Genomic DNA, 20,708 nt, shown 5'->3' with positions numbered 1-20,708 from the left:
GTCTCCTGGGAAAGAGCAGTCCAATGTTTTAATAGAAACATGCTTTCTAATTTGCTTATGGTGTCAAAAACTGAATAAATATTCAGTCCTGTTTGGGCTCCTTTAGGTCACCCATTTCAAATTGCTTTAGTCCCAGGATTTTTTCACTGCAGCTCTAATGTCTTTCAGTGGAAGGCAAGTGCATGTCTAATAAGACCTAGTGTGATTACTGGGAAAATACCCCAGCCCTGGTCCACAGATTTATTGATATATCTTTTTTTTATGATGCAAGGCCCAGCTGAAGGTGTGCTGCTAGCAGTATGCTGACTTCTGGCACAGAACACTTTTCCTTTACTGACACACAGGCACATTTTTGAATGATAACCAATTTTGTAGATTGCAACCTTAGTTGTCAGATCTACACATTTTCCATACTTTCAAACTGCTCTAGCAATCAGCAGCTATTGTGTTTGTGACATTTAATTAGTATTGTGTTCTTTTTCTAATTTGCAAATTTTTATGATTTAAAAAAAAAAAATAGTTCCATTGTTGATACTTACAAGTGTTTACTCTAAAAGCCATGCAGCCTCTTTGCCTTGTTAACACAACATTGTCCAGGTACTTTCACAATGTATTTGGGCGCCTGGTTGTAACAGACAGGAAGCAAGCTAATGAAATCTGCTCTCTTACAATTAAAGTGCATTAGTAACTGGAACAATCACATTACATGTGTCAAAATCAACCTATAATTTGTTTAGCTAAGCTGTATCCCTGCCTCCTCTTCTATCTTTCAATGTGTGTGTTACTTCCCAGGCCAGAGGGAGTTATTAAGTTGCAGCTGTATCAGCCTCTGTCACTCACCATGATAAATGTGAGGCATGCACATATAAGCATACAGTCCATTAACCAGCCGAGTAAAAGCCTTGAGCATTTTTGAACCTTTTTTAAATAAATATTTCTAAATTGGCTCGAATGACCAATAAATTACAGAAGCGACACTGTGCACTGCTGAAGGGTTCATTGTCTTCACGTCATGGTGTATGTAATGGTTATTCGTTTCCAAAGGATAAATACTAGATTTTGAGAGATTCAAATGTCCACAGCAGGATGAGTGTGCTTGCAAGCCTTCGCAAGCGTTCCATGTAATCTGTTTTAATTTTCTTTTCTCTTCTCACTTTGAGTTTTCAAGTAGTTCAGTTCATTGTGAGGTTATTAAATCCATTACACATTATGAGGATATTTAAGTTAAGCTTGAAATACAGATGTCATTGCTTCACTGCCCTTTCAGACTAAACAAATGCTGGATATTGATTTCTTATTTCCATCTAAATTCCTCCATTTTGCCGGTTGCCAGCTTTAGATTAAACTACTTGTAAAAGCCACTGCAAAGCTGCTGTAGTCCGCTGTTGATTTCAAAACGCATCCTAAATTAGGGCTCAGTGTCGACGTATTAGAAAAAAATAAACTTGTTGATGGCTTGGTTCATACTTTTTTTTTTTTTTTTTTTTTTTTTTTTTAATCCTATAATTCATATACTGAACGCCCAAAATCACAAATTTGTGTCTGAGGGTTTTACAGTCTGGTCTTTATCAAAGTATGGATTGAAGGGCATCATCAGACTACCAAAATAGAATAAACTCTCCCAAACGTGAAATTGAAAGGTGATCTAGATCCCCGATGATTGCCATTTGTGCTCTCGATTATCCTCATGTAGTGTTTGAATTGAGCTTTTAATTCCAAACAGACTGGTGGAGATTATACTTGGAGAACATAACACTACAGTAAATATTGATGAACAGGACTAAACACAAAACCCAGGGACCTTTATACTTATTTAGACATCATTTTTTCAGGAGATGACTCTATTGAGGCTATTTATTGGTTGAAATCAGATGGAGGCTTAACCCAAATCCTAGTATTTTCAATTTCCCGTCCTTATTGTACATTTACGCAGGGCTTTTAATGGTGAATGGAATGGAGGCAGAGGAACTCGACCTTCTCGGTCACCTTCTCTGCTTTCACTATTGAGGGGTCAATAAAATGTAGCTGTACCTATTGCAATAATGTATTTTGTTTATGCAGTTTCCTACCTTGTGTTTGAAGTTTTATTTGGTTCAGTCCAATAAAATCTGAGCTAGTAAAAGCAGCTCTGCTGAAAGTCCTTTTCATTTTGTTTATGAACTGAACGTATAGTAAGCACAGTAATCATTATTTATCCCAGTATTTATTAGTTTTCTCTATCATTTTCTGATTTATCAGTTTAATTGCTAAGCGCTGCATCATTAAGCAAATACACAAACCAAAACCAGCTGTTATAGAAGCTGAGGGGATTGAGTTGTTTTTTTTATCGGATCAGTTAGCGTTTAGTTATGTGTAGCAACTACAGCAGTCTCTCCAGCTGCAGTGAAGTGTTGTTGGGTCAGTTGAAACAGTGTAACATTTTAATGAATGTAGAAATTATTCGTAATGAGTAAGAAATCATCTCATAATATTGAATATTTCAATTACATTTTTCTAATTAACATTTTCACACTTTAACCAGCATCCATAAAGAAACTGTTTTATAATGTACAAGAGGTGGAAAGAAATCATGTAGAGCCACAGCATTTTCAAATACGTAAATCTTAAGTGTGGTTTGGCTCAGTGATTTTAATTCTCCCTATTCCACAACTGCACAAATGTCAGAAAATGAATAAGGACTTGGAGAGTTTTCCGAGCTATAAACCAAAGCCCCGCATTTCATACCCATGCTGTTTTACTTTTCTCTTCTCTCTACACTTTGTGTTTTAACAGAAAGTCTATAGATCTGAGGGCAAATGCACCTGTGGCATAAACATTTATGTCTTTATGGTATTTAGTCCTTGGCTATTTGTACCATGTTGTACAATTGGCACCATAATGGTGCAAATACCAGCCTTTAGATAGATGGCCAAAACAAGCATTCCCCATCATCTCAAGATATATACAATTGTTATGGTTCATGTGGCTCTTTCGCTCAAGGACTCAAAGGGCCTTGCATCATATGAAACAAATCACCTCATCCATCACTTAAGTGAAGCTTTTAGTCTTTATAATGGGCATACAGTGTTTTCCACAGTATTTTATGAGACTATGGTGGATGGACTTCAGACCCTTTAAGTGGTGCAGGGGGCATGATGCCCCGGAAGAAAAACGTGTACTTTTTAACATTAATGCATCAATCCGGTGCGCTTTTAGAGCAAAATTAGGAGTCTGTGAATATTTTTGTGCTCTTGTGAACAATTCTGTGTACTGGTTCTAGCCGTGGTGAAATGTAACTAAGTACATTTAGGCTACTCAAGTACTGTTCTTAAGTGCAATTTTGAGGTACCTTCCTTGAGTATTTCCATTTTTATGAAAATGTATACTTCCAGTCCACTACACCTCAAAGAGAAATATTGTACTTTTAATTTACTATATTTATATAATAATAGTATTAATTACTATTTAGCCTACTTTGCCAATTCCGATACTTAATGCAAAATATAATAACAACTGATAAACTATAATGTATTATAAAGAAGTATATAGTCTAATTATTAAGTATATGAACTAGTTAAAATTACCATTACCATTTTCAACATTAACGTGTTGAACACATTAAATGTGCGAGATCTGACATTGGGAGCAGTTATAAAAGAGGAAATGTGCACAGGACGAAATAGACTCGTGGGAGGCCGCTACAGTCTAGGTCATTAATGGAAAACACTGTCTGTTACACATGTGTGCAGGAAGGTTTTTACAAACTATGCCAAACAATAGTTTTGGTTTCAGAAATTGATTGCTTGTTTTGTGATATTTTTCTCAACACTGCTTTTAATCTTCTATTAAAAATAAACAAATTATTCTCCTGCTCTTTTTCTCAACTATGTGTTGTTTAATGTCTAACTTTAATCGCCTCTTCTTGACTCACTCTTAATTTCTCTCCGTCTCTCTGAAGGACTCCTGAGCAGTGTCCCAGTGTGGTGTCTCTTTTGTCAGAGAGCTACAACCCACATGTGCGTTGTGGGGCTGCCATGGCCCTGGGTATCTGCTGTGCTGGGACAGGCAACAAGGTGAGGGCCTCCACCTTAAATCTTCTTTTTCTTTCATAGTGTGAACTGCTGTTAATGGAACTCAACACAGAGTTAAAAAATACAAGCTTACCAGGAAGCATAGGAATTTTGCTGTCTGAACTGTTTGTGGACTTTTAATGTAAAACATGCAACTATGTGTTACGTAACACTGTATACATCAAAAAGGGGGAAAAAGCTATAATGGCCTGTTTCAAAATAAAGGCCTGGCGACTGTGAGAATGAAAGTCTCACGCTCCAGCTTTCCTTAAAGATGCTATACTCGAGGGTAAATCATGTTTACCAAACTTAAAATGAATATACCACATAAATAGGTAATCAGATGTAAATAATGAGTGATTATATTATGAGATGTCTGCACAAGAGACCAGTCCTGTTGGAGTCAGTGCTCATAACTGGAATTAATATTCTTGCGTTCAAGAACAGCTTAGATAGCATTTCTTCTTCCACCACAAAGGCAGTGTTTGCCGTGCTGTCCTCATTTATCCTATGTGCTTTCTCCTTTCCTTGGTGTAACATGTGCGTCACTGATGCAAAGACCATCAATTCTGCACAAAGGGTTTTCCTTAAAGCAGACAGTTGATGGCTCTTTTGTGAGGCTTATTTTAGATGAGCGAGTACAGACTCACTTTCTGTAGCCGCTGCAGAAGTTGCTGTGAAAAGGTTACTTTTCCCTTGTCAGATGTAACAAAGCCATCAGAACAAATACTGCTCTACTAAATTAATTGTATGTAATACTGTTGCTCAAAATACAAGCTGTTATTATCCTAAGACGATCTTACAAGACTGTCATCTTCTTTTGAACCTCAACTGGTTCAGGACAATTTTCAAATCATGCCACAGTGATCAAAGGCCTCAAAGTTATTTAACCATTATCCTAATTACTGTATATAGTGACTAAAAAATCAAGTAAGTAGCTACTTTTCTTGGAATCTTTTGACATTAGCTTTGATTTTCCATGGAATATCAGCACTGAGGAGCTCATAAATTGTGGAAACGTCTTGGTAGATTTTCTGATGAAATAGTCCAAATTGGCTCACAGTCACAAGGCTATAACCTGTCATGGCATTTGGGTTCAATGGAGTCCTAAAAGGAGAGTGAAGAAGACAGAAGTCGGGGTGCTGCCAGTTCCTGAGTTGTCCAACAATGTGGGCTGATCAGTCTCAGGTGGCATAGCTGAAGCGGAGTCATGGCTCATTGCCTCCTGAGCCTTGAAGCACAATATTGAATGTTTTGGACCCGATCAGGCCGAGACATGCTGCAGCTGATAAGCTCCAAAGCGCTGCTTCTTGGCTTTTTCCAGAATAAGACCTCTAGCACATTAGGTCCTTTAGTGAGAATAATGATGTTATGGCAAGAGAAGTGGGTCACCTATTTGGAGGGAGCCCATTCCTTTGCCATCATTTATACACCTTGGGCTTTTCATGTTTTTACTAAATAAGTAAAGGAAAAAACGTTAAAGAAAAAAATTGCACAGGAAAGCTGTTTTGATCTTTTTCTGTAGTCTGTTTTGGTAATTTTGCGCCATAGGGCAAATCTTAAATACTGTCCAGCTTGTTGTAGTGAATTAGATGGAATCATTGTTCACCCAAAACCAACAGCCATTTCAGAATACTGTCCTATGATAGACTTTATATAAATATGTATGAAAATGGAAATTGTGTTGGGACAAAATGTGTTCGGCGCTGTTCCTTTTTATTTACACAAGCTACTATCCAGTTTTTAGCATTACTGAGTTGACTCTTTTTTTTTTTATTATTTAAAGTTGAACTCACGCTAAGGCATGAGCCTGAAGAAAACAGTCCTCCACTGTATGTGGATTAAGAGGATCTTAAGCAACCACACTATGTGTCGTCCTTCTCTGCTGATTGGGCCTGACACTAAATACTCTCAATTAAACCCCCCGACAACCTATCAGGAACAGGATGTGGTCGGCTGGTGTTGGCTTTACGCTCCGACTTATCATCCTGGTACCGGGCTGTCTCAGCCAGCTGAGCCGAGAGCTCGGATGAAACATGGTTTATTTTACCTCCACTGTCATCATCCTAGTTTGTTTCTCTTTCCTCTGCGGGGCTGACGCCTCCCTCTGAGTCTGGTGGTGTGTGTTACAGCCATTACTGCTCAGCTGAGGAGAGTTCAGAAATAAAAGAAGGAAAGAGGTAGTCCTCCCTCATTTGTGCCGTCACGGTGAACATGGGAGGAAACTGAAAAGGCGGGGCCTGTCGTAACTCATATTTCCTGGGCCACCAGATATGGATGACACTAATCTTATTAATGTCTTTGGTCTGGTTGCCTCTGTTGACAATCCATTTTCCTCGTATTTAGCTAAACAATAGTGTTCCCGTTGCACTGACCTGCTCTGTTGGAAATGGCTAAATATAAAATGTGTTTTCTATTTTTGCATTTGTATAAAGGTCATTATGCCATATTTTTTTTAAGTTATACTAAACAAATTATCTTGCAAAGGCATGCTTAAAGTTTGTAGTAATTCAGTTTTAGCTAAGCCACCTGCTTTATAGCTAAAATCCTTTGTCCCACTTGATGCCTTGTGAGAGTAACAAATATATGTGAAAATGTCTTTTGGCCATTGAAATGTGGGGAATGCCCAGGACATCTATTGCTATCAATTTAAACTGTACAGTAACCATTCTGACAACTTTCATAACCAAATGATGGGTTTTCAGCCCGGCAACTAGTTCCAAAACTTACAGTTGGGCTGTGGATGTACAAGCATTTTTTCCATTGATGGTTCATATTTGGATTTTTATATGCGAACAAGTTCTTTTCATTTTTAACTGCATGGTTTTTAGTAGGGCACTTTTAACAAAGATCTAGATAAATTGATGTCTTAAATAAAATTATAAATTGAATAAATACTAAAGTTATATACATGTACTCAGTCAGTGAAATGTGGCCAATGTAAAATTCCTTCATCAGTCTTGGATCTGCAAACTTGTGCCAAGTGCATAGTTCTCCTTCTTGCATCATTGTTTTTGGTCCTAATTTTCATCAAAAATGTAAACTACACATTTGAGATTGTGAGCAGAGATAGAGAGAGAGAGACCAATATGATTTTCAGTTTCATCTTTCAGGAGCTGGTCTGGAAATACGTACATGGGAAATTCATTTGATTGAATCACTGTTTATTTATATCAAAGAGCAACTTTATCCGCTCCAAATCATTTTAATATGATGAGCCATTCATTGTTTCCCAATTTGGATGTTGCCTAAATATAACAGTAGATGATTATTTACAAGCCCCATAAGGGTTGTTTATCTTGTAAACCAGCAACTACTGAAAGTACACCTTATTTTAAACCATATGACCAACTTTTGTGCTTTGCCTTTTATCTCCACAGGAGGCCATCAATCTGCTTGAGCCAATGACTAATGACCCAGTCAATTATGTGAGACAGGGCGCCCTCATTGCCTCTGCCCTCATCATGATCCAGCAGTCTGAAGTCACCTGTCCTAAGGTAAGATCCAAACGTTTCGCTTTCACTTGTTTCATAGCCTCTCAGTTACCATTATGAAATCGATTATTCTTTTTTTTCTCTTTTCTTTTTCTTTTTTTTCGGCCAGCTGTCATGATAGCCTTGATCAGAGTTTTGGTCAAGAGACCATTTTCATATGTCCAGCAGACCTTTACTCAGCACTAGCTTTGGTCTGGAAAATGTCCTACTGTTTTAAAGAGTCACGAGAAAGAAAAGACGAGAACTTGACCAAAAGCAGAAAGCATCAGACGTCTGTGTCAGTGTGGAGTGTGACTAGTCCTGGTATAACTGCACGCACTCGCCCTCCGAGCACCTCATACTTTGTCATAGACAGTTAAGATTTGCCAGACACATTTTCAAAGACTTCTCATCTGCACAGCAACAGTCCTTTAAGCTGAAGGCGGTATGCAGGATTGTGCAAGAGGCAGTTTTTTCAAACAGTGGAATGTCAGGAGGAATTATATCCATGATTGTTTATATCAAAGTTCTACTCTTTGTAATTTCCATCTCTGCTTCACAGTTGTGGACAGAGGTCGTAGGCCTCTAGTTTTAGGGTGGTAAATTGGCCCAAATTGGCTGCTAACTACGCAGCACAGTGTTTACTTAAAGTTTCACTAGTGCCGTGACTCCCACAGGTATTAAACCATCATCGTGAGGCTGTTGATGTGGCTTCGTTGTGAATATTGTGCTGAAAGAGTGCACGCTTGAATGTGACTGTCACAGAATTTTTCAAACACACATTCCCCTTAATTCGGAGAGCTTCTAACTAGGAGTGATAGAGTTACAGAGAATGCAACCATACACCCTCTATTCAGTAAATTCAAAGCGTTTGGGGATTCATAGTCATTAATTCCATTCAAAAAAATAAAGTTTAATGAAAGCTAGGTTAACTGAATGGCATTTTTGAGTCAATGTTAAAACTCAGTGTTTTTTGTTAAGATTGGAATGTTGCTAGTTAATCAAATAACAGATCATGTGCTTCCTTCACAAGCAATGGACCCAAACATGGAGTTGCAATATATATATATTTATTTATTTTTATTGGGAGCAGTTGTCGTAAATAAATGTCGTAAATAAATGTCATACGTGTTAAAATTCAAATCTTTACAATTTTTCTGGAGTCATAATCTCACATTAATGTTAAGAATAAAATAGATTCCATCTCTATTATGTACCCTTAATCTCAAATTCAAAGAAAGGTACCTGTTGTTGAGTATTATAATAAATAAAATGTTGTATTTAGTCATTGGTGTCACACCATCAGTTATGTGATGTACATTAACATGTTTCCCCCCCCAACACTATTTTAGGTTAACCAGTTCAGGCAGCTTTATGCGAAGGTGATCAACGACAAGCACGATGACGTTATGGCCAAATTTGGAGCCATCCTGGCTCAGGGAATCCTCGATGCAGGTTAGTCTTCAAACACACGTGCACAAGATGTATTTAGCTGTTCATACAGGCTAGTGGTAGGGATGGGTCAGGATTTTTGATTAGTCCTTCAATTATAAAAAATCTAATAGTTTATGTTTTTATGTCTTAAATTTTACAGTTTCAGACGTGGTCACGTTGCTACCTAGCGCTTGTAATATGTGTGTGGCATGTTCAGTTCCACTCCTTTCCAACGGCGTGTGTGTATGCAACGCGCCTTCGTAATTGGTAACTTACTGACATCGTATAGGTATTCTCTTTTGGCCGGTACCCAAAGCTCAGCTATCTGTATCGGGACTGAAAAGTTGGACCGGTGGTGACCGATTTGGTCAAAATAAACCCTTAATTTATTGAGTTGTATTTGAAAATGTGCTGGCGATCTTTGAATAATGATCAAATGGTTCGCAGTGATTATCAAATATAATTTTTGCCTGAAATGCCCATCCCTAGCTGGTCTGTTAAATGAAAAGACACTAGATTGATCTCGCCAGTAGGCAATGGATTTATCCATGTGTGTCACTGAGATCAAACCAGTATGTGGTCCACCTGCCTCAAGGGGATACAAAAGACCCAGATTCTTAATTACAGTGTAAAACAAGAGAACTGCTCTAACTCTAATGTGGGTTTGTGGTTTGGATGTGTATGCCCTAATTAGAGTTCCTTGATGCTCAAGTAAACCCAAACTAACCCTCTTTGGTTGACCACCCGTGCACTGTGTCTCTGGAACAGATCACGCTAAGGTGCATTAGCACCTTGCTTCCTACGTCAGCTCCGCTCTGCTCGCAGCCATATGGCCTGTTGGTCTCCCACTGGTGATTACTGTTTGTCTGATGGTCTCTGTGTTTGTATGAATGTGCGAGTGTTTGTGGACACAAGCGTGTGCGTGTGCGTGTGCGTGTGGTCCTTAAGAGCTGCACATCATCACGTGGAGAGCTACACACTCGCGTACATTCACACGTATACACAAACCCTAAATGCAGGCAGGAGCAGAAATCCATTTTCTAGCACTAACACAAAACCCTGTGTGCTAAGCCAGAAAGAAACCAGCTCTGTTTACACACTGCTGTCTAAATACGCTATCTGGTGTTGCAACTTACACAAAGTGAAGCCTATCTTAAGTATTCGCAGTGTTACTTGAAAGGATAAGTGAAGTGTATGTGGTTTTTTTGATGTTTTGACTCATGAATGTTTTTCATCAGCCATATAATTGCCTCTTGATATTAACTCCGCCCCTCCTGCAGCATGAATTGATGGTTATTTTTGTTCTGAGCAGATTAGCCATCTTGATGACAGACAGGACCTCAATCGTATATCAAATCGGACACATTTATCGTAATAAACTCGGTAGACATGCCAAGATGACCCTGCGTGAGACCATCCAGACAAAACCCTGACCACTGGTTTCATTTTTCATACAGCAGACACACTCCCCACTCTCCCCCTCAGCTTTTCATGCCAAACTCTAGCTCTCAGTGCTTAACCTATGTTTTCAGTACAATTCAGTGTGACGCTTACAGTTTAAACACATTCATGCAAAAAAAAAACACCACTCCTCCTGTTTGAGTGTCAGACACGCTCAAGCTTGTGTGTAGTGAATGTTTAAGTGTTCTGGTTCTTCTAGGGGGTCAGGCGATTTTGAGGTGCACAGGTAATTGTATTTAATTTGACGGGCGGAAGCGATTTAGAGCTCAGTTTCATGATCACTGGGGCTCGTTACCCAAGAAATGTCAGTCTCTCTCTCTAGTGTTTCCCCCGCTACATGTTCTTCCCCCATTTATAGACTTTCTCTCACTTATTCTTATGATCCTTTAATAAGCCTTATAAAGGGCATATTCTGTTACTTGTATGAGAGAGCGAAAAAGAAAAACACTATCGTCTTTGGATTTTGTTGTCTTAATCTTTTTTTTTTTTTTTTTTTTTTTTTAAAGTGACACAGCAAGCAGGTTGATTGTTGATATTGTCATATAACACCTTGAGTAATCACTTATCCACGTGCCACCCTCACAAACTCCTCGGAATGAAAATTGGCCCACCAAACTTAGTTTTGGCAAAAACAGTGCTTCTTCCTCCTAGTCAAGTGCTCTCAACCTCTCAAGTCTTTTAAGAGACTCTTAAGCACCCAGTTGTGGCGCAGCAAGCAGACCTCGTGACTCATTCTGGCCAACGTTCAATCTGTGGGACTGGAATGGTTTCAACACCGGATCAGATGTCGAGATAAGAATTCAGAGCTCAAAGAAAAAAGACAGCAGATGATTTAACTGGTATTGTTTGGGAAGATCTAGTTCTTTGTTTGGAAGGGTTACTCCCTAGCAACTTTCCCCCCTTTGAAAGGAAAGTATTTATTTTCTTCTCTAAAGTAATGACCGATTCATCCTGGTTCCCTCCTACTGTCTCTTCCTCCCCCTCCCTTTGTCTTCCTTTCTGCAGTCCCTCATTACTGTTTGTCCCAGAAAGGCCAAGAGAGGTCTGTTACTCTTTAGTGCTGCTCCCTCGAGCGCCCTTGACCCCTATTCATCGCCGTCTTTTTGGTCAAGTTTCTATTTTGTCGAGTGCACACTTTCATCATGAATAGCCACAGTTCACCCGTTTAACGCTGCCATATGCAACGTTCTCGTTCAATAAAAAATAGTTGTCCCCATAAGACAATAGGCTTCAGGTTGAGAACGGCTGAGGTAAACCTGTAATGCAATCTATAATTACTTAAACGCAGCTGGCAGAGGCATCTGTTATTTTTAGGACAGCTGGCAAAACTCTTACGATGTAGATAATTATTAATCTCCTGTGTAGCTCAAATCTAATGATAAGTTTTCTTTTATGCAGGATGCATAAGACAATTGGATTCTTGTGTTTAATTGGCTCGCCAGTTTGTCCCTGTATTATTAATCTTTGCTGTGGGATCAACAGATCAGACAAAGTTAAGTCAAAAGATGACCTTCTCAGGGTGGTGACCATCCTGGTCTGTGCCCTCATTAACCTCACATTCCTTCATCTTACAATTCTTGTGCAAAGTTGACATGGGTTTGTTTCACAATGAGTGATCAGTATGAAGCTGTTTTAACGATTAGGTTCCTTTTTTTTTTTTTTTTTTTTATTGTTCAAAGAGCAGTTTGACTGATGAGATGTGACAGATAACAATTTGCACAAGCTGTATAACTTCTAGTATATTGTCTTTGCATGTTCATGTGGAAAAAAAGAAAGATGCCTGGAAGAAAATGTTGGTTTTATCACAGTTAAAGTGACATTTTCAAATGGTGCTATAGTGAGAAACATATTATTGTCATATTCTAGTTACTTTGTATGACATTTGTTTTTAACTGGTGTGTCATCTGGTGAATGACCAATATCGTAACCCTCTCTACCTCCTCTGCCCTCTGTTCTACAGGTGGACGTAATGTGACCATCTCTCTGCAGTCCAGGACGGGTCACACTCACATGCCGTCATTGGTCGGCCTGCTGGTCTTCACCCAGTTCTGGTTTTGGTTCCCCCTCTCCCACTTCCTGTCATTGGCCTTCACACCAACTGCTATAATCGGCCTGAACAAGGACCTCAAGGTATTTAAGTGGCTTGACCTGCTGTGATTTGGTGTGTCAGAAGGAATGTGTCTGTATGTGTAAGAAACCGTTGAAAGTGACTTATTTTTCCAACACGGGTCTAAAACTAGATTTTTAAAACAAAAAGATTAATTTCAGAACTTCAAAACATCAAGCAAATTGCATAAAATGCAGAATTTACGGTTAATTGTTGGCATCCTGTGTCATTCAATACAATTGTATGACACTGATTGTGAGCCTGTTCTCGCACACTGACACCAGGCGAGCACTGTGACATCGGGATCTTAAACAGGTGCTGTCGATTCGGGTGTAAATTAGGGGATATTGCCCATCAAATGTCAGACACCAGAGACTCTTAACACACTTAAATGTATTGTGCAGCCCCAGCTTTACAAGACCCTGGAGAATACACTTGGTGTAAAGACCCAGATAATACACCATGATAGAGAGCAGAGGGGAGGTGGGGACAGCGGGGTTTAACAGACTTTGTACTGCACCCTGCCAAAGCTCGTCAGCACCTGTTTAACTACACAGCACGAGTCTTCACAGATGTTCGCCACAGAGAACATCCTCTTCATTTATAAGTTGTTCTTTTTAGCAACAAACCTGAAGGTCGCGTCAATGAGAAGACACTTCACCGCCTCACTGCTTCTCTTTCTGCCTCCTTGCTGCAGTGAAACAGCTGAATTATTAGGTGATAACAATAAGAAGTCCCCGCTGGTCACATATGGTGTGCTCTGTTGGATCATAGGGACTGTTTAGTCATTGAGTTTCAGAACACTGTTATAATCTGAAGGCTCACACTAAACAGAAGGCACCTGGTGCTGCACTGGCTGGAGAACTTATTTTATGTTTGTCTTGGTAAAGTTGACGGACCACTTTTTCATTTTTACATAAAATTACGCCTGCAGTTGATAGGCAAAGGAGGATGTTGTTGTAAGTGCTTTTTCTTTTGTCTAGATAGATGACCAGATAAATGTAAATTTAACTTCAAAACCTAACAAATCCAACTAAGCAAAGCTATTTACAGTGACAAGACTTCCTGTAACACTTCCTGCCCAGTAAAAGCATTGTGAAGCGTGTTAAAGGACAGTAGACACTTGTTCAGACAACACCAAACTGAATGAATATGAAAGTAAAGAAAGAGTGCAAAACAGTTTTATCGATAACCATTTTTTTGATTTTTAACCAAAATGACAATGTGCAGCCAGTAAAACCTAAAACTAGCAAATCGGGTTGATATGAGAGGTTGGATAACACATCAAATTCATCCTCTGGGAGCCTGGACCGTGTGGCCCAAAGTGAAGTGGCTTAACAATTATTGGATGAATTGACATGATAATTGATACAAAGTCTTCGTATTACCACTGCCGTCCCAAGCAGCTAGCATGGCTGATAATCCCCACACAACAAATGCTTTTGTTTGACCTGACACTCTGTAAGAATGTTAGAGGTGTGTTCTCTCTAAAGTGGATCTGACCAGTAAATCATGGTAAGGTCTTGTTTAGTTGCTAAACATTAAACTCTACTTCTTCTCTCTTTCTGTTTAGATGCCCAAGGTGCAGTACCGTTCCAACTGTAAGCCCTCCACCTTCGCCTACCCACCAGCTCTGGAGGTTCCCAAAGAGAAAGAGAAGGAGAAGGTGAGAACTCAGACGCCACAACAGATCGGCTTGTTTTACTTTCCTTTTTCTCAAACTATTAGTTGAGGAAAGCCAACCTCCCTTAATATGGATTTGTGAATCATTTTGAACTCTTTTTTTTGCCCGTTATATTTATTATTTCAGCATCTCTGGCCTATTTTTTTCTCACTTGCTTCATCTCACAATCGTAGATGCTCTTGGAGAATGTAATGAAAGACCAAGCAGCGTTTATTTTGTGGTTGACTAGTTTTGTACATTTTAAGCCATGTTTGTGGAAGGTCTGAGTGTCCATGGTATTGTCTTACATTGTGGAAATAACTCTGCTCTGTCTTTGTGCATGGCAGGTATCCACCGCTGTTCTCTCCATCACAGCCAAAGCCAAGAAGAAGGAGAAGGAAAAGAAAGAAAAGGAGGAGGAGAAGATGGAGGTGGTGAGTTGAAACGAACAACCCTCAAAAACCCCTCATTACTAAAAATCTCAATTTATTTTCTTGGTTTTTTTTGTTGTTTTTTTACAACAACACTGCAGGGGGATTGATTGTATTTTGTTCTTTTCTTCTGAATGAAGGAGTAGATTTTTATCTTCTGTAGCAGAAAGGTCTACGGTAAATTAGCCAATTTTATAGGTGGTCTGCCTAGATTAAAACAATTTCACTATTTTAATCCTTGCAATGTATTTGAAGTAAAGTTTTCAAGGATGTGTTCCATTGTTGGACTCCCAGACTGCTTTGCAGGTAGTAAAAGAGATCATATAATATTCAGGTGTGTGCTCTGCAGTGTATTATACCAGGATCATTTTTTACGACCGAACATTATCTCAAGTAGACCACATGGCAGAGCAGCCACAGCGTGTGTCCTGGTAGTGATGTTTTTAGTTAAAGCGTTACATACCACATATGTCTTTTCCAGACTGCAGTGAAATAACACTTTATTGAAAAGCTGCTGGTATGCAGATCAAATCCTAAATATCCAGGTACTAAATGTTGTATCTGAGGCAGATCCAATTCACCCATTTGCAGAGTCTCCTTTGCTCTACGACACCACATAAGCACAGCTCGCCTTTTACTTAGTTCTTTTCACTCCCCCTCCCCCAGTGTGTTCACGGACGGACTCTCTCAGTCCTAAGCCAGTATAACTTTCATTTGGGTTTTATCTGAGCGTTAGCAGCAAGTTCGATCCGCTCTGACACGCTACATCGCAGCTCCGGTGCTGAGAGACGAGCTTGGAAATGTCCAGCCTCCTCACAGCTCAGGGTTTTTGAAGGGGAGGTATCCACTCACACTGGGGTCAGACGGTTCAGAATTCACTTGTTATCATTTTCTCTGCAGTTTTATAGAGCTGGCCTTGGTTTGGACCATTTTGTTCATGTTTAGCTAATTTATTTTCCTTTTTAAAAGCATCACGGTGGTATCCTTACTAAATGTATCAACACTTCAATATATTTTCATTGAGATGGAAATAAAAATGGCAGGGAAAGTAAACAGGGTATTGATACAAACAGTGTACTTTATATTACAAAACTGAAGAACTAAAATAATTGGTTGATTCATTAAAATATTGCTGTTGCCAGACACTAGTTCAAGTCCTGCTAATGCACAAGTATTTGCGACTGCATCTACAGTTCACACCTGAAGCCTCCCATTAGTAACTGAGCCAGAGGAGAAAAGATGATGATTCATCAGTGATTCAGAACATCTGCAGGAGATGATGTAGTTTAGACTTGAAATACAAAACGTGTTCTTTTTTTAGTGCCAGCTCCCTTTGCACCCTCTGTCCTTCAGTGTCTTGTTAATGGGTCTCCAGTGTCTGCCTGATATTCTTACAAATCACTGGCCATCAAGGGCTCCATAGCAGGACTGGATCACAGCAGAAAGAAGGAAAAACATAATGTATTACTCATAACTCGTCTGAACTGTAAAATAATCTCAAACGTATACTAAACAAATAGATTCTGATTGCGGTGTTATGGTGGGTTTGAAAGTATCATAATACTGGATGATCAGCATTTTTCCCCTTTTGAAATATCTCAATTGCGTTTATGCTTGGGGTTTTTTTTTTTTCTTCTACATAAAAGACAAAGTATAATATACATACCAAGAGACAGGTGAAGATTAATGTGTGAAACCCCAGAAACGTCAAATTCATCAGGGCTGAGAATGGAACAGATAAAAACACACACACACACAAAAAGTACAAGGAACTTAAGAAAAATAATTAAAGTAGTCCTGATCCAGAAACCTGCTTCTCTGTCACAGGAGGTCCAGGAGGGGGAGAAGGAGAAGGAGAAGGAGAAAGAGAAGGAGAAGGAGAAGGAGAAGAAGGATGACGAGAAGGAAAAGGAGAAGGAGAAGGAAAAGGAGAAGGAGAAGGAGAAAGAGAAGAAGAAAGAGGCGGAGCCAAACTTCCAGCTCTTAGAGAACCCGGCAAGGGTGATGCCGGCTCAGCTCAAAGTCCTCAACATGCCCGAGACCTGCCGTTACCAGCCCTTCAAACCGGTAACAGCGTCTGTCTGTCTGTCTGTCTGTCTGTCTGTCTGTGTCTGTCTGTCTGTCTGTCTGTCTGTCTGTCTGTCTGTCTGTCTGTCTGTCTGTCTGTCTGTCTGTCTGTCTGTCTGTCTGTCTGTCTAAGTTAGTTAAGACGCGTTAGCAAAACGTCTTTACAAGAGTTCTATGAAGGAGAATTAAATCTAATTTACTAAGAAGAGGACCGAATTCCACTTTTTCTATTGGTTTTCTAAAAGCTTCTTTTAAAAATATCTATGTAACAATAACACTGTGATCAAGAAAGAAATCACCTCAGAAACTTCTGCTAGATGAGATGCAACCGTACAAATCCAGTGCTTAAGAAGGTTTACTGTGATAATGACACTTCCCAAATAAGGTGTTGAACCAATGCATCTAAGAATTGTTCACATAATAAACATCAGTTAAATGATATTTACCAATATAAACGTGTCTGAGAGGATTTTTTTCCTCTTTTTTAAAATAATTCCTTTAAATCCGGATCCAGCTTGTTGGTTGATTTTGACCTCTGTCGAACACATCCAAGTCCAGAAACTCCCGTCTCTGCAGGCCTATAAACCAGACGACCGCGGTCCTGCTGTAAATGTTGACAGTTTTCCGCAGTAAATTGCAGGAAGGCGTGCGGTCATCCAATGAGAAGTCCTCACCCGAGTCCTGTTAAGAGGAAGTTCTGTTTGATTTTGTGTCTAGCGAGCTAAGCTTACATTGTACGACGTCTCGCATCAAGTGCCAAAAAGGTGTCTTTGCTTGTCTAAATTTTTGTAACGCTGCTTTCCTTTTAAGGGTTTGTTTTTACATTCAAAGCAGGGTTTAGGAAGTGAAGAGGTTTTACAGACTAATCTTGAAGCCTGGTCATTGTCAGGAGGTTTATTGAAACACAATTATGTGGATCAAAATAAGTTAATGTGAAGTTTCCAGTCTTTGATTCTTTATCGTAAGTGAACGAGTCCACATAGTGATTATTTAAACTCTTAGTCCCAAAGTTAAAGTGTGAGTAAATAACCCGAAATCCCATTTTCCCCTTGTTTGTCCACAGTTGCTCACTTGATTTATGGTTGTACTAATATTTCAAGCTGACATATTGTGGATGTGAATAACATTTCTTGTAACAGTAGTTAAACTTGAAATATTTTGAATGTTCAGACGACTGAGTGTCTTGACAGGGCTTTAAAATATATTTCTGGCAGTGTGAACACATCTGGATTAACAACTACTCTTTGGCCTCAGACCCTCAGAGGGCATGAAGGTTCAACATTTGGTGTTTGTGGTAATTTGGCTAGTTGCACATTTGGTTGTTAATATTGCATGTACATCTAAAAGCATAATAAAAACTGATATGATAGGGGCCTTACGTACAAGATCTAGAGGGGCCCCTAAATTAAAAACTATTGATTTAAAAAAAGAAAACTGTATATACACTCTATACTGTACTTTAACAATTAGTCAGCATTTTATTATCTTGCACTTAAATGTTGCATCTTCACAAACACAATATTTACTAATGTCTTACTTGAGCACACACACAATGCACTAAAAGTGGGAGAAAAGGCAGGGTAAATAAATGTACACATTTTGCCCCGGGGGCCCCTTGAGGGTTAATCTGGCCCTGAGAATTAAAAAAAACAAGCAGGATTAGAGTACTGAAGGAGGACATTGTTATGGTTGTAGTTCACTAACAAGGTAAAGAGAGTGACATTTGTCACATCAGCTTCTTTCTGCTTGGTCATTGTAGTTAAGCCAAACTGTAGAAATATGTAAATGTTAAGGTCAGCTATTACGTAAGCATCAAGTTCCTCATCAACAGTGAAAAGTGAGATCTAAATAAATACAGTGCGCTTTGAGTAGGAGTACTTTAAACATGAATACTTTTCAGTGTTTCAACCAGTGATGGCACTCAACCCATTCCCTAAATGCCATTGACTGACTTTTTCTTGTCTGTCTCCAGCTCCATACAGGCGGGATCATCATCATGAAAGACACCAGTGAGGAGGAGGAGGAGCTGGTGGAGCCCGTCTCGGCTCACGGTCCCAAAATTGAGGAGGAAGAGCAGGAACCAGAGCCGCCCGAGCCCTTCGAGTACATTGACGAGTAGAAATGCTCGAGCAGCGAAGGTATGCGTTCCCTGAACCCGGTTATTCATTCATAACTCCATAAGTGTCTGCTGATCTTCAACACACTGGTCTCGTGTCTCTGCAGCGTCTTTTAAAAGTCCCATTGTTTTGTAGTTCTAAATCACTGGATAGCAGCTGCTCACAGTGTGAAAGCACAGTTACGGTTATGTATAACACTGTGTCGCTGATCTCAATACACCTCTCTGGCTTCACCGCACTGCCATAGCTGTCAGACGCAAGTTATGTTATGTGATAACACAGAATGCAGGTATGTGTTGCCGAGCCTAGCCCAGTTTCTCTCGTCTCTGACTGAGGAATGTAAACACCTCCTGGCGTCTCCAAACACCAGCTCAGAGGGCGAACCTTCACACTCTGTCCGCCGATGAAGCTGGCGGCTTAATGAGTCCTGGCTGCTTGTGTTTGTGTTGGATCGCCTCCGCTCGCGTCCCGTGCTGGAGCTCGCTGTTGCGTGTGATGAGACCGATGAGGTGTCAATGACCAAATTAGGGCCTCGATGCGTACTATGTCATCTCTTAATGAGGCACAAGTGCTGCGACGGCGTAAACACGGCAGAGATCATTGTCAGGCTGACCTCAAGGCTGAGGTGTGTTTGCCAGAGAGAGCACGGCAGAAAAGCGGTTAGTGGACGAGGTGTTACAGAAGGTCACAAGTTTGATTCCTGGAAAGGAAAATGAGCTCAGTCACAGTGCAGTTGAGCAAATCTGTTTTACTGACTGAATGTTTCTTTTTGGTCTTTAAACTCCCCCATCGTCACGCTCCACCCTGGCAGGTGTCGTTACTGAATCTTCTTGATAAGAGCTCCTGTGAGGACTGTGTAGAGTTTCTCCTGTTCTGTTGCACCTGTGTGGGTGTGCAGAGACATTAAAAGCCCAATTCTATGCTGATGTGTAGCTCACTAGTTCTCAAACACAACTGAAATGCAGAGTGTGGATGGTGGCGTTTTGGGTAAAAAAATTGTGCTGCACTTCAATCACAGTTTGCGCCTTTTTTAATGCTGTTTGCATTATGACATAATAGGATTAACTATACTTTTTCTTTTTTACAGCTGGCATCTAAACATGTCATAGCAGGAATATGTGCAGAGTCGTACATAACTGACATTAACAATTGCAAACAATCTTTGGATGCCGTTTAGTTACTGGACTCTGGTTTTGTGACATTTGTAACATTAGTATTATGTCCATCTTAGCTTTCCCTGCTTTGATAGTTTAAGTTTGTCAGTTGCAGGCAGTTCTTTGTTGTCAATGCACACTAATGTTAATGTGTGTATCTTGATTTAGACAATAATGTGGCATTATATTTTTGAGGAGGTTTGAAATGCTTTAAATCTAACCTGAGTGTTGTTCCTCTCCTCAGGCATCAGAAGAAGTGACTTCTCAGCATGTCGGTCCAGTTCTCCCCTCCGTGCATCCATCTATTCATCCCCCCTACCTGCTTCCTCTTTTACACGTTTCTTTCCTGGTCTGTCTCCTCATTTGCCAGACAGGGAATGTTTTACATCCTAAAAATTGTATAATTTTCTGTCCGTACAATAAAAAAATGATATATATTGGAGGCTGGGAAGTGTGTGTTTATTTGAGTGGGTTTTTTTTTTACCAGGCGTGCAAAGAGGGAATTTCTCTAATCCCATACATTTAGACTGGTTTACATTTTCAGCACTCAGCAGCAGCTGCTTCACTCTGCCAGCAGTCTGTCTCTGTACAGTGAGCTGAGTCTACTGTATATATACTAAACACATCTGGGTGGCGGAGGGGAGGAGTGAAGAACTTTGCTGGTGTCTTGAAGGTCAAAAGACAGGAAGACTATAACAATATGCCCATAAGTGATAAAGAACAATCCATTTGAGCCTGACAGAAAAAAGAAC

The 20,708-nt window shown here is 39.8% G+C and overlaps 1 protein-coding gene across 1 annotated transcript in view; it reads left to right on the top strand.

Moving 5' to 3' along the window:
• Positions 1–20,406, top strand: part of psmd1 (proteasome 26S subunit, non-ATPase 1) — a 36,378-nt gene extending 15,972 nt beyond the window's left edge. The window contains exons 17-25 of the mRNA XM_054602368.1: positions 3,938–4,052; positions 7,430–7,546; positions 8,875–8,977; positions 12,378–12,547; positions 14,098–14,190; positions 14,535–14,621; positions 16,446–16,685; positions 18,658–18,823; positions 20,201–20,406. Coding sequence (XP_054458343.1) covers positions 3,938–4,052; positions 7,430–7,546; positions 8,875–8,977; positions 12,378–12,547; positions 14,098–14,190; positions 14,535–14,621; positions 16,446–16,685; positions 18,658–18,804 — 1,072 coding nt within the window. The 3' untranslated portion in view covers positions 18,805–18,823; positions 20,201–20,406. The remainder of the gene's footprint in view (positions 1–3,937; positions 4,053–7,429; positions 7,547–8,874; positions 8,978–12,377; positions 12,548–14,097; positions 14,191–14,534; positions 14,622–16,445; positions 16,686–18,657; positions 18,824–20,200) is intronic.
• The last annotated feature ends 302 nt before the right edge of the window (positions 20,407–20,708 follow it).

Source organism: Anoplopoma fimbria, chromosome 8 (assembly GCF_027596085.1).
Source record: "Anoplopoma fimbria isolate UVic2021 breed Golden Eagle Sablefish chromosome 8, Afim_UVic_2022, whole genome shotgun sequence".
NCBI classification, from domain to species: domain Eukaryota; kingdom Metazoa; phylum Chordata; class Actinopteri; order Perciformes; family Anoplopomatidae; genus Anoplopoma; species Anoplopoma fimbria.
The sequence above is the reverse complement of the archived record's forward strand: the minus strand, read 5'-3'. Positions and strand labels throughout refer to the sequence as shown.